The 13,926-nt window shown below is 33.2% G+C and overlaps 2 protein-coding genes, 1 non-coding gene and 1 pseudogene across 3 annotated transcripts; 3 read left to right on the plus strand and 1 right to left on the minus strand.

Moving 5' to 3' along the window:
- Window positions 1–708: 708 nt before the first annotated feature.
- On the minus strand, window positions 709–904 carry LOC128037719 (U2 spliceosomal RNA). Its single transcript, XR_008193418.1, has one exon. It is a non-coding gene; the product is annotated as a U2 spliceosomal RNA (small nuclear RNA).
- A 1,039-nt stretch (window positions 905–1,943) lies between these two features.
- Window positions 1,944–2,537, plus strand: LOC105796874 (major allergen Pru ar 1). The gene is made up of 2 exons (XM_012626702.2): window positions 1,944–2,127; window positions 2,239–2,537. Exons 1-2 carry the CDS (start codon window positions 1,944–1,946, stop codon window positions 2,535–2,537), a joined length of 483 nt encoding a protein of 160 aa, XP_012482156.2.
- A 1,413-nt stretch (window positions 2,538–3,950) lies between these two features.
- LOC105796865 (major allergen Pru ar 1-like) lies at window positions 3,951–4,521 on the plus strand (annotated as a pseudogene).
- A 7,528-nt stretch (window positions 4,522–12,049) lies between these two features.
- LOC105796878 (major allergen Pru ar 1-like) lies at window positions 12,050–12,687 on the plus strand. The gene is made up of 2 exons (XM_052627356.1): window positions 12,050–12,297; window positions 12,386–12,687. Exons 1-2 carry the CDS (start codon window positions 12,114–12,116, stop codon window positions 12,685–12,687), a joined length of 486 nt encoding a protein of 161 aa, XP_052483316.1. The 5' UTR covers window positions 12,050–12,113.
- The last annotated feature ends 1,239 nt before the right edge of the window (window positions 12,688–13,926 follow it).

Raw genomic sequence — 13,926 nt, forward strand, 5'->3', positions numbered from 1 at the left:
GCTGCAGGTGGTCAATGGAATCAAGGTTCTTCAACTGGAAACTGCAGTTGGTGCAGCAATTAGGGTAGAAAATTGTACCAGTTATGGTTATGATGTATTAAAATGTAAAAAGTTCTGTCTAACCATGTGTTTTCCGTACGTGATTAAGTTTTTTGATCATGCTATTGGTATCAATGTACCTCGATTGTGATTCCTTATGTCTTATTCATGAATTTTCATTTTAATACGTTTTCAAATTAAATTATACATTTTTAAATTGGATTTGTGACGTTTCTATAATATTTTTTTTATTTTTTATGATCTTTAGCGGCGTTTTTGGAAAAAGCGCCGCTAAAGGTCAGGTTTTTTAGCGGCATTTGTGGGAAAAGCGTCGTTAAAGAACTTAACCTTTAGTGGCGTTTTTGGGAAAAGCGCCGCTAAAGGTCATGTTCTTTAGCGGCGTTTGTGAAAAAAGCGTCGCTAAAGATCATGTTCTTTAGCGGTGTTTGTGGAAAAGCGCTGCTAAAGATCATGTTCTTTAGCGGCGTTTTTTCAAATAAACGTCGCAAAAGTTAGCGACGTTGTCAATAGCGGCATTTTTTGCGGCGCTAGTGAAAGCGCCGCAAATACTTTTAGCGGCGCTAATAAACGCCGCTAAAGACCTAAAAAAACACCGCTAAAAGCCTGTTTTGGTGTAGTGACTAGTAAGACTCTTTGAACTGGAATTGGGTGTGGTTCGCCAAGCCCAAGCAATACTGCAAAACCTGGGCAACGATCGTGAACCTCAGTAGCAAGATACCTTTATGGACTCTCCCACTCAAAAAATAAATTTAATATCATGTGATCCAATGGACCACGTATCAGATATTAAACTGATAAGAACAGATACTACACTTGATCTTAGCCAAAAGGCCGAGAAACGTATGCTTTCATTCAGCAAGCATCGGGCATTTTAAATTCTGCTTCTCGCTTGTTCTTACGTACTCTTTATGATGTGGGATTTTATGCAAATCAGTTACAAGAGCCGCCTACTGGTGCTCCTATAAAGATTGAACCCTTCCTGAATAGACTGATTCTGGGCTACTTACGATTTGATTCAACAACCAAGGTACCATACAACAAGAAAACAACTCTCCTAACCACCAAAACTTTGAAAAACAAACACTGCATTTGCAATTTATAAATCAAACCAGGAATAGGATTATGGCTTTGCTCAAAGAAGCAGCAATGGCAAAAGCATTAGTTGTATCTATGTTGAACTGGAAGTCCTTGTACAACATTGTTTCCAGGATAGAAGTCTTCCGCTTTGGATCATTGCAGACGGACCTTCCCATAACAAACAGTACACAGTTCTGTATCAGACACCTTTTCTTTCATTGTAAAAAGCAAATTTAGCTTGAATCCCAATCAAATACGTGAACATGCTGCTTCGGTTCGCATGTGACACTCTTCCATGCAATAGGCAAGCCATCCACAAGTTGTAATTTCAATGGTTTACTTTCTTCCTTGTTTCCGTCTCCCATATCTTTTGTTTTATTATTCTTTTCTATTCTACAGCTTAGGACTTCACAATTTTTGTCATTTTCATGGAGAATGGGAGAATATAAGCTGACTCTGTTTTCAAGATTTATTATTACAGAGTTCTTTCTTTTTAATCTTCTTTTGATATTGACTCCTCTCAAGATCCATATATTTTGTTCTCCATGATAAGCTTACATCTGTTTCATGTCCAACGATATGTAAGGTCAGTACGCAAACCAGAATCAATTTTGCAAGATATCTTCGGTGATTTCCAGACTAAATTTAAAAATTTCAATAAAATATGAAGAAATTGATCACCTACCTAGGCTTTGAAAGAGCCTAATATTCTTCATTATTCTCACTCTATAAATACTCCAACATCCTGTTTACATCTCCACAGCTCAAAAACCTGTTCGATCATTTCATAAAATCAGTAGAAAATAATGGGTGTTTTCACATACGAATCTGAGATTGTTACTGCAATCCCACCAGCCAAGATGTTTAAGGCTTGCATCCTTGACGGGGACACTCTCATTCCCAAGATTGTTCCTCAGGTTTTTAAGAGTGTTGAGTACTTGGAAGGTAATGGTGAGCCTGGGAGTATCAGGAAGGTCACCTTTGCACAAGGTTATTTAGCTTATTTATTTAACTTCATATTTTGAGCCAAATCTAATATATGATTAAGTTTGAAGGAAAAAAGGATGAAAATGATGTGGTTTTTGGACATGTATGTTGCAGGAAACCAATTCAATTACATGAAACAGAAGGTAGAAGCATTAGACACAGAAAAATTTGAGTACATTTACAGTGTGATTGAAGGCGATCCGCTGATGAACATGCTCGACAAAATAACTTATGAAATAAAGTTAGAAGACTCTCCAGGTGGGGGATCCATATGTAAGACTAGTAGTAAGTATTACACCATTGGTGACATTGAGCTCAAGGAAGAGGCAATCAAGGCAGGCAAAGAAAAGGCTTTGGGTGTATTGTTCAAGTCCATCGAAGCCTACCTCGTCGCAAATACTAACGCCTATTGAGATTGCATTCACTACAATGAATATCAAGAAATTGGCCTTCTCCTCTTCTAGCTTTTACTTCTGCAGCAAATGAGCTTCAAATTTCTAATAAAGACTTCATAGTTTGCCTGAAATAAACAAAAGACCAGACAGTGTATGTACTGAATCTTGTTGTGTGAGATATTCATTGAGAATAAAGAGTTGGTCATCTTTCATCTGAATAATCCTTGTCCTATTAACCACCTTTAGTCATTAGTTGCATAAGTTAAATGTTATAGAGCTGGCTCATGGATTAAACATGTGTAGCTCATAATCCATTTACTCAAGACATTTACCTGAAAATTTAACAATTTCAGTTATGATTCTATGATCTGAAATTTTTTCCTCTCATAGTATTTACTACTGCTAGAGGATTCTGGATTAGTCTTGCCAATAATTTCAACAAGACTCTTCAGTTTGTATATCTGTACTGAAAAAAATCAGTATGCAACACTCAACATTAAGTCGGTATTACATAATGCTAGAATTGATGAATTAAAGGTACTCATTGACTGCAGGAACCTGATAACACGATAGAAAATGCAAGTGCTGAAGATGGTTTTAAGTACCCAACAGTGAAAGCTCTAGGCTATAAAAACTGAAATGGGGTTAAAGTGAGTTTTTGGGAAAATCCTAGGGACAATTAAAGTATAAGATATTCACCTTTTGTTCTATCTTACAAGAATATAACCATGTTAAATTTGGCACATAAATCACTGATCAACTGAATTTCTGGAACCACGTACGGTGGCTGTAGTAACATAATATTCAGGATTTCATGTTAATACTTTTGCTGCAACAGGTTTATTTCTAGAAAACTAACAAACTATCACCGAAAGTTACTATGTTGCTCTGACGATTCATTATTCTTGAAGTACCCATACAGCCATACATGGTACTTATGTTATCCGGACATTAGTATGGGGATATGATCCTCATAAGACTCTCTAGATACATGAAACACATAATAAAATTGAAGATAACTGTGTTAGATCCAAGGTTTTGATTGCTTAAAATATTAGTGAATTAGAGTCTTTTCTTTTCAATCTTCTTCAGAGTTCCAATAATATTGGTCTCATGATTCAATGATTTGTTGGTTTATGGTAAGCTTGATGTTGTATATTGAAGAGATAAGTAAGATATGTACACAAACCAGAATCATTTGAAAATTTTTAGGTGCTTTTCTCATACTAAAGTACAAAATTTCACTAAATGACAAAAATCCCATAAAATATAAAGAAATCAACAAAGATTCTAGATGGCCTAAAACTCACAAACAGCTAAATCTTGAAGCTGACACTATAAATACTACAATTATATATCAGATATGTACATCATCGGCAAACATAAAACATATCCTCTGCAAAGTAACCAAATCCCAAATCACTTGAAACCATGGGTGTTTTCACATATGAATCTGTGGTTATTACAGTGATCCCACCAGCGAAGATGTTTAAGGCTTGCATCCTTGATGGTGACACTCTCATTCCCAAGATTGTTTCATAGGATTTTAAGAGTGTTGAGTACATTGAAGGCAATGGTGAGGCTGGTAGCATCAAGAAGGTCACCTTTGGAGAAGGTCTGCTCATTTATATAATTTTGAATCATATACATATATGTACATTAAGTCTGAAGGAAAAGGGTGAAAGCTATGTGTTATTCTTCATGCAGGAAGCCAATTCAAATACATGAAGCAGAAGGTTGAAGCAATAGACAAGGAGAATTTTGTGTACATTTACAGTGTGGTTGAAGGTGATGCATTGATGAACAAGCTTGAGAAAATCACTTACGAGACAAAGTTAGAGGCCTCTCCAGATGGGGGATCCATATGTAGGACTACTAGTATTATTATACCATTGGTGACTTTGAGCTCAAGGAGGATGGAGTCAAGGCTGGCAAAGACAAGGCTTTGGGAATATTTAAGGCCATTGAAGCGTACATCCTGGAAAATCCTAACGCCTATTGAAAATATCCCAATATTGAGATTGCATCCACTGCATGCAATGAATATCAAACAATTGCCTTCTTTCTTCTAGTTTTTGGTGTTGCAACATACGACCTTTAAACTGCTAATAAGAGTTCATAGTTTGCCCTGGTTACCAGGAAGCTTGAACTGAAATGTAAAGCATGTAATAATCAGAAGAGCATCCAATGTATTTTGTTGGAGTTTTGTAAGAAAAAGAGGACACAAGACAAGGCAGCAAGATACAAGAAAACATTTTTACATGCTCACAAATGTGAGCAAGGGAGCTTATGGCTTTTAGGTCATTTTGCCCATTAATTCAACTAGAAAAAACAATACATTTATAGCCAAATACATCACCAAATACTACCTACTACCACTAAGTAGCCTAGTAACTTGATAAACATTGCTTATACACATAAACAAGCCACCTAAACTAGTCATTCAACATCTAATGTATCAAGTTGTCATCAATTTGTTCATTTTCAACTAGTTTGATTACAATGAAACTAAACAAAAAAACCTTGTTGTTACAGCAAGCATACGTGTTGCAACATGTTTACAAGCTACATGCACTTCAACCAAAAATATCATAGCAGCATGGTTGGCCAATTTTCAACACTCCTCCTTGGACTCCATGCTGCGAATACCAATCATTCAACAATTTTTAACTTGGCAATCAAAAGATGATTTGTTTCAAGCTGAACCTGCTCAAGCAATACATTTTCAACCTTGGCCTCATTTTCAACCAAATCTGACTCACACAATTGTCCATACCAGTCTTTTGTGTCAAATATTTGTTCATCAAATGGAGTATTCTCCTCCTTCACAGCCTTAGTTGACAACACATCTTGTCTTGTTCCCTTGTTCATTACAATCCTATTTCTTCTTGCATATACAGTTTGCGAGTATAGTTTGCTTGCCTTCAGTCTGCTATTTTGGCTTGCACCCACTCGAGCTTGCATTTAGACTGACCGCCACTTCGGCTTGCAATTTGATAGGCTCACACTTTGACAGGCTCGCACTTTGCTTACTGTCTTCAACAGGCTTGCAACTTTACAACTTGCATTGAGCTTCCACATGTTGCTGATCTCGTACCTTTGACAGACTTACATATTTGCATACTGTCTTCAGCTGGTATCTTCAATAGGCTCGCAACTATATAGGGCTCGCACCTTTTGATGAGCTCGCACCACTTGCTAAGCTCAGAGCTCGCACTTCTCGCTAAGCTTGTAGCTTTGACATCTTGCTGAGCTTGCAGCTTGCACATTTTTGCTGAGGTTATAGCTTACACATTGGAAAGCTTACATACTTTCCTTGAAACTCCTCCTTCAGCTTATTCAAGCTTGTTTGGGAGACTCACAGGGTTGAGCTATTGTCGTCTTCTCAACAAGCAGTCTTAAATGACATGCTTTGGCAGCTTCTTTCTTTTTAACAAGCAGCGGAAGCAAAATCTGTAACATCTTGATTTTGGGCATAGTCGAAACAATGGTTTCGGGACCACAAATTCGATGAGAAAAAATTATTTTTACTATATTTTTATGGCCTTTAATTTCACGGAATGATTTCGTGAAAATTTCGTTCAAAAATTTCGACGTTTGGGCACTCAATTTAGTCAAAAGGACTAAATTGTAAAAAGTGCAAAAGTTGTGTTCTACATGTTAGAGGTGTCCAATTGTTATGAAATTTTAAATTGGAGGTCTTTATATGGTAATTAGACCATTGGTTAAGTTATGGACAAAAATGGACATGATATAAGTGAAATAGGAAATTTTTAAGTTAGGGGTATTTTGGTAAATTGGTAATTAAAATGAATTAAAAGGGAAAAAGATGGAAAATTGTGCTCATCTTCTTTATTTGGCTGAAATTAGCTAGGGGGAAAGCCATAGTTAGGGTTTTCAGGCTTCCAAGCTCCATATTAAGTTATCCCAATCCCCGTTTTTAATGTTCTTTACGTTTTTGAAGCCCCGGTAACTTGATTTAGCTTATTCTAGCAATAATTTAACCTAGAGTTCATATTTGGAAAAGTACCCATAGGTGATATGTGTTTGTTTTGATGTTTTATGGTAGAATATGAAGTCTTTAATTATGTTAAACAATTTGTGCTAAGCGATTTTAAGTGAAAACGAGTAAAATGACATAATCGGTAAAAATACCTAATGTTCATAAGTAAGTGTTAGAATGGGAATTTGATGTTACCATGGAAGGGAGAAATGTTCTGCATGTTATAAAACATAAGAATATGGGATGAAGTTTAATTTCCGAGCTTTAGGGCAAAAGTGTAAATATGTAAAAGTTTAGGGGCAAAATCATAATTTTGCCAAAGTTAGAGTCGAGGGATGTTTTGATAAATGTGAGTATTAAATAAACTAAATTTTCTATTATAGATAAATAAGAACGAAATCTAGGGTTAGACCGAGTAAAGAAAAAGGTTGAAGACTAAGTTGATAGATTTGGCCATATTTTGTACCAAGGTAAGTTTACGGTAAATAAATGTAATATTTTGATAATTATTATTAATGGTGTTGTTTTTCAGCAATTATGTATTTATTTCATGAAAATATCTAATGTTCGACTTAAGTATGAGATGATAGAGAATCAGCGATAAAAGCCCCGTTGAAACATTGGGAATGTATCGGATACAAATGTCATGACATTAAGGGAATGAGATCCCATGTAAAACCATGTCTGGGATATGGCATTGGTATCATTGAGATTATGAGAGGTCTCATGTAAGAGCATGTCTGGGACATGGCGTTGGCATCGAGATGAGAGGTCTCCCGTAAGACCATGTCTGGGACATGGCATGGGCACCGATATGAGAAGTCCCATGTAAGACCATATCTGGGATATGGCGTTGGCAGTACAAGAAACATCTCATGTAAGACCATGTCTGGGACATGGCTTTGGAATGTTATTATCAGAAAAGAGACCCAAGTATCCTTATTATTCCAATGTGGCTAACGGGCTAGTAAACAAATTATGTTCCATGAAAGTTCAGGTAAAAGCATAAATAGCAAATTCAGGTGAGTTATAAGAGTTAAGAACATATTATGTTATCAATTGAGAACCAACATTTCAGCAAGAGAAGAGTAAGTTATAATCATGAGTTATCTAAGTAAACAAGTAAGTGAACGAGTAAGAGAGTAAGTAAAGAGGAAATTAAAGATCATGACATTTGAGTATAATTATTTGTGTTAAATGTTGTTATTTATTTGCTTGTAAACTTACTAAGCTTTATGCTTACTTCTTTTATTTTCCTTCTTTTATAGTATTGCAAAGCTAATTCGGGGATCTTAAAGACGTCGGAGAGCGCTCACACTATCAACAACAACAACTCGGTATTTTATGATGATCAATGTTTAAGCTATGGCATGTATAGGGACTCAGTCATTTTGAATGTATGTCCTTATGATATTGCTAAAGGATGATGTGTAAATATGTGATAATGTTTAGCTATTAAAATGGCTAAGTAAGAATATGTTTGGTATTATGAATGCCTAGATGAAAGTTTATACCTAGAAATTATGAAAGAGTAAAAATTTGCAATGAAACAGTTTTGGGACAGCAGCAGTGATTTTGAAAAATCACCAAGGATAGTATAAAATGAATTAGAGAGTGAATGATATATATAATTAAAGCTTATCAAGTCTATTTTCATAGAAAAATAACAGTGTGGGTAAAGGAATTTTATATTCTGAGATATTTGAATTTTGGTTAGACAGGGTCAGAATGGTTTTTGGAGTCCCCTGTTCTGACTTTAGAAAATCATTAAAAATTGTACAAAAATAATTAAGAGTTATAATTTATATGTCTAGATTCCTTAGTGATCCTATTTTCTGTAGAAACAAGTGAGAACACCATATGAAAATAACACAATGAGAAAATTTATTTTTAGTGAATAAAGGTCAGAACCGTCAGGCAGTGAAACATGGGAGACTTTAATGAATAAACTATACTAATTGGCTAAACCAAAAATTCTGAAAATTTTCTGGGAGTATATGAGTCTAGTTTTAGGGAAAATTTACAGATCTAAATTTAGAGTTTTTTAACTCGAGTTATAGTTAAATTAGTGACTACTTCGCAGGTGCACAACATTATGGTGAACAGTGAAATAAACTTTAAAAGTAAATTTTTATGCCCCGAACTAATAAGTTAAGTCAAGTAAAGCCCCATGCTCAACTCTAGCAATGGTCTCAGGTAAGGGGTGTTACAAAATCAATGGCCCTTAAAGACTTAGGCTCATGATACCAATTGTTGGAGTTTTTGTAAGAGTAAAGGAAGAAAAATAGGACACAAGACAAGGCAGCAAGATACAAGAAAACATTTTTCTTGCTCACAAATGTGTAGCAAGGGAGCTTATGGCTTTTAGCTCATTTTGCTCATTCATTCAACTAGAAGAAACAATACATTTATAGCCAAATAAATCACCAAATACTACCTACTACCACTAAGTAGCCTAGTAACTTGATAAACATTGCTTGTACACATAAACAAGCCTCCTAAAGTAGTCATTCAACACCTAATGTATCAAGTTGTCATCAACTTGTTCATTTTCAACTAGTTTGATTACAATGAAACTAAACAAAAAAAAAACCTTGTTGTTACAGCAAGCATACATGCTACAACATGTTTACAAGCTACATGCACTTCAACCAAAAATATCACAGCAACATGGTTGGCGAATTTTCAACATATTCTTGAATCTTGTTGTTAGATATCCATTGATAATAAAGAGTTCATCATCTTTCATCTTTCAACTTTAAAAGAAATTTGAAACTAATTCTAATAGATATTCCTTAAAATTCAACCTGGAAGAGAAATTATATTGACATATATACTTCATACATTTACTCAAAATTTGAGTAATTTCAGTCATAATTCCATGATCCCAAAATTGTTCCTCTTATAGTGCTAAAATCAAGTATTTAACTACTGCTAGAGGACTGTGGATTATTACCATCAATAACTTTCGATTTTATATATCTACCGTGGAAATATATCCATATCCAAAACTCATCATCAAGTCCAGGTAACATAATGAAAGAATTTATAAATGGAAGGTACCCATTGACTGCAGCAACCAATAACTCAATAGGAAAATTGAGGTGCTGAAGATGGTTTTAAGTACCCAAGCACTGAAATGGGGTTAAAGAGAGTTTTAGGGAGATTTCACCATTTGTTCTATCTTAGGTGATAAGTGCTAAAAGTAATATGTTTTATTCTCATTCTTAATGCTTAGATGTTAATGATGAATTTTATGCTCTTAATCTTTTAAATTCATGTTTTTATACTTAAGAGAGTATTTGAAAGCAAAAGAAGCGAAAACCAGAAAAATTGAAGTAATGTACAGGAGCCACATGAGCTAACCCCTTCCACACGGCCATGTGAGCCACAAGGGATGCCACACGTCCATGTAGCATGTTGTGTCGATTTCGTGAATTGGCACTCTAAATTGCGGAAAAAAATATTTTTAGGTTTTTCGGGCATTTTAAGACGTATATATGACAAACATAAGAAGATAAAGGGAGGGTTGTCATAAAATACTCAAGAAAACAACTCAAAAGATACCATTGAAGCCGATTCGAAAGAAGATTTCTGTCAAGATTGAAGACTCCCAGTTGGTTTTTAGAAAGATATCATGAGTTTCTTTATTTCTTGTGGTTATACTGCGTTGAGATGTTTTTATTTTGAAGCATAAACTAATTTTCTAAATAACTAAGGGAGATGAACCCTAAAATGATTTCTATTTTTATTTTAATTTTACGAAATAAATTATTAGTTTCTTATTCTCAATTATGTGTGCTTAATCATTGGTTTAACATTTTTAAAATATTGATCTATGTTTGATGTACTTAAATTAGAGGAGAAATAAACCCTGTTTAAGAGTAGGTCTTGCGTAATTGAGTGGGGTTGCATACAATCTTAGAAATAGGGTGACATAAATCTATTGGATTCGAGTCAAATCTAATATAGGGGAATCTATAGATTGAGTTAGTGCGATAATATGGGTTTTAATAAGAAAAATTTTCAATTAATCAACCTAAAGTCAGTTGCTCTTACTCTTGAAAGAGATGTTAACATAATTTAAAAATTTCTACGGACCAATATACTAAGTAAAGAAATCGTGTAATTTAAATTGATAGTGACAGATGAAATCTAGATGAATTCTTTCATTAGTATTGTTTTGCTTCTTGGTTGTTAATCATTTATTTACTTGTTTTGTTCTTTGTCATGTTCATTAGTTAATTAAACAGTTAATTTTAGTTTTTGAATCAATCACTTAAATCATTTAAGAAAATGTGGGATTGTGTATATGAACAGATTTGAGAAAAGAAAACAATTTTGCTTTGTGAAATGTAAGAGGAAATACACATCAAGGTAATTATTCTGTTTTGGTAACTTAATATCTTATCATTAAGCTAAGAGGTTGTTGACCACATTCATGTATATTTTTACGTAATAAAAATTTGAAAGGTAAACTATTTAGATAGTCACCCAAGTTTTAATGCGTTCTGTTTTAGTTATTCAATTTTTTATTAATTTAATTACTCATGTAAGCTGGATTTCATTTTTAGCCACTCCATTATTAAAATGTTTTGGTCATTAAATAGAAATATTGGCATGAGATTCTTTTGAATAATATAATCTTTAAAAATATATAAGAAAATATTCATATGGATTAGATTTGAAAATGAAGCATTTTAAAATATGGGGATAAATTCTAAAATTATATATCAACTTTGATTCAATGTGCAACTTGATATATGAACTTTAATTTGATGCAATTATACACATGAAACTTTGATTGTGGTTCAAATGTATACATGAAACTTTAATTTTGATTCAATTATTTGCACATTTAAAGAAATAAATACATCAATTTATTTTTATATTGGATAAATATAATTATATGCATATGTAATATACAAACATAAAATGATGTTATTAATAATTTATGAGAATTTGATCAAATCAAAATTTCATGTATAAAATTACACAAAATCAAAGTACACGTATAGTTTTCAAATTTACCCTAATTAATTCTATGAAATTATTTTAAATGGAAACAATTGATATAATGTCTAAACAATTTTATAGTATTAAAATATCGCATTTAAATCCCATACAACGTACAATATTTAGAATACCTTTTTTAGTATTATTTGTAAAAAGCTACACATTTTTAAATTAAATTAAATTAAATATATTATAATTATCGACATTTATGAAATTTTGTTTCACATTGCTTTCTAGATTGCCAAGCATTTGAGTGTAATTTTGATATCTCGGTTATAAGGATTGTATGGAAACCAAGTTAGCCGCCTTTTGTTTGTCCTTTTCGTTGGAAACTAGCCGCCTTATTATTATTTTCCATGCATGCAGAGAAGAGGAATAAAATTACATTCTTTATGCAAGGTGGTATTATTTTGACCATTTCTTTGTCAATCAATCTTATCCAATGAAGAATAAGATGGAAATGAAATGTGAGTGTATAAATAGCATGTTAGTTTCTCATTTCTTCCCATATCGGATAGCATCAGTTCATAGATATTTGCGTTGAATCAATTTGTTTGTATAATTTGAAGAGAAAGATGGGTGGTTTTGCAAAAGAAGCAGAGGTTAGTACATCACTTCCCCCAGCCAAGGCATTTAAGGCATTTGCTGAAGATCTGGACACCCTATTGCCCAAGGTTGCCCCACAAGCAATCAAGAGTGTGGAACGCCTTGAAGGAGATGGTGGCCCTGGAACTATAAAGAAGATCACCTTTGCTGAAGGTAATTCAATTCCTTAAAAAGGTAAACTACAATTTTAGATTATCTTTCTTCACATACCAATGTGCCTGTGGGGTGATAACAAATGCAGGGTATGGATTCAGTTATGCGAAACACAGAGTAGATGTGTTAGACAAAGACAACTTGTTGTACACTTACGTTGTGATCGAAAGCGACTTTTTTAACAACATGGTGGAGAAAATCAGCTACGAGACAAAGTTTGTAGCAGCAGCAGATGGAGGAACAAGTATTAAGGTAACTACCACCTTTTACACCATTGGTGACATTCAGATCACTCTAGACCTAATGCTCCAAATCAAGGAAGCATCCGAGAAGCGAGCTCTTATTTTGAAAGCTATTGAAAATTATGTGTTGGCAAATCCCGGTGCCTAATTTGTCTTACCCAAAAATTGTATTTGATTTGGGTAGTAATGTTTGTCTCTCTGGATTTCATCATTTCTATTTCCATTGTAATAAAAGTCTTTGGAGTTGTTATCATCTTTCATATATACTTGAAACCAATGTTTTATGGTTCATGACACTTACACTCTTATTATTTGTAGACCTCTAGCTTTTGTTTGTGTTTTTAAGGTTGGATTTATAGTTTTGTTAATTACTTATGTACTTTTTCATGTTTCTATGTATGGCATCTTTTGCTTGGTTACTAAACTCTTAGAGGGTTTTTAGAATCTCTTTAGTGTCTAACACTGTGGAAAAAAGTTGACATAAAGAGTCTATTTTATACTTCATTTTTTAAGTGTTTGTGGATTAAATTGATAAAATTTGTATAAATAGAGGACTACATTTGTTAAATTATTTAGAATTAGGAACTAATTGAGGACTAAATGTTATTTACACCAATTAAAAAAGGGTCATGTCATCATTTTCGTTAACGATTTAACGAAGGGTGGCCAAAACAAAATCGATCGAAAATGTTAGTGATGAAATTGAAAGTTTTTGTAATTCGATGACCAAAATAAAAACACGCTAATAGTTGGGTAATTAATGGTATAGTTTACCCAATTTTTTTTCTTTTTAATAAGTTAATTTATAATAATTATAATTTCATATATAATTTTAGGATGAAACTTATGATAGCATTACTATGGAGAAGTTTAGCAGAAATTGGAATCAATTACTTGAAGATATGAGAAAAGAAAGACAATTTATTGCTTTGTGAGATGTAAAAGGAAATACATATGAAGGTAATTATTAAATATTGTGTTTACTATTTGATAAAAGCTTACAATTTTTTAACAATGCTTAAACTTTCTAAAAAACAAATTTGGTCCTTTATAGCTTAGTAAATTTTGTGTATCCCATCCTTCATATCAACAAATGGTAAATTCTAGTAATATTTGAATAAACTTTATTCAAAACCAATAACTAGTTAGAAAAAGGTAGGAATGGACATTTTTTTCTAGGCATTTAAATCAAGTTTGAATTTTGATGTCATCATTGTGGGGAGCGTTTTACCTAAATACTACCCTGTCCGAACAAGATTATTCTTAAACCGTAAAATGGATGAGGACACGTGTACTTATATCAAAAAATGAAAGCAAATTTCATTCAAATATTCTTATTTTATAATTAAAATTTTTTATTTCATGCAAAAATATATTTATATGCTAG

This window comes from Gossypium raimondii, unplaced genomic scaffold (assembly GCF_025698545.1).
Source record: "Gossypium raimondii isolate GPD5lz unplaced genomic scaffold, ASM2569854v1 Contig00268, whole genome shotgun sequence".
NCBI classification, from domain to species: Eukaryota; Viridiplantae; Streptophyta; class Magnoliopsida; order Malvales; family Malvaceae; genus Gossypium; species Gossypium raimondii.

Bases quoted from the DNA above. Each gene is read 5' to 3' on its own strand.
- LOC105796874 (XM_012626702.2), top strand. From the start codon at position 1,944: ATGGGTGTTTTCACATACGAATCTGAGATTGTTACTGCAATCCCACCA. The intron at 2,128-2,238 runs GTTATTTAGCTT...TGTATGTTGCAG, and splicing joins GAAGGTCACCTTTGCACAAG to GAAACCAATTCAATTACATG.
- LOC105796878 (XM_052627356.1), top strand. From the start codon at position 12,114: ATGGGTGGTTTTGCAAAAGAAGCAGAGGTTAGTACATCACTTCCCCCA. The intron at 12,298-12,385 runs GTAATTCAATTC...TAACAAATGCAG, and splicing joins GAAGATCACCTTTGCTGAAG to GGTATGGATTCAGTTATGCG.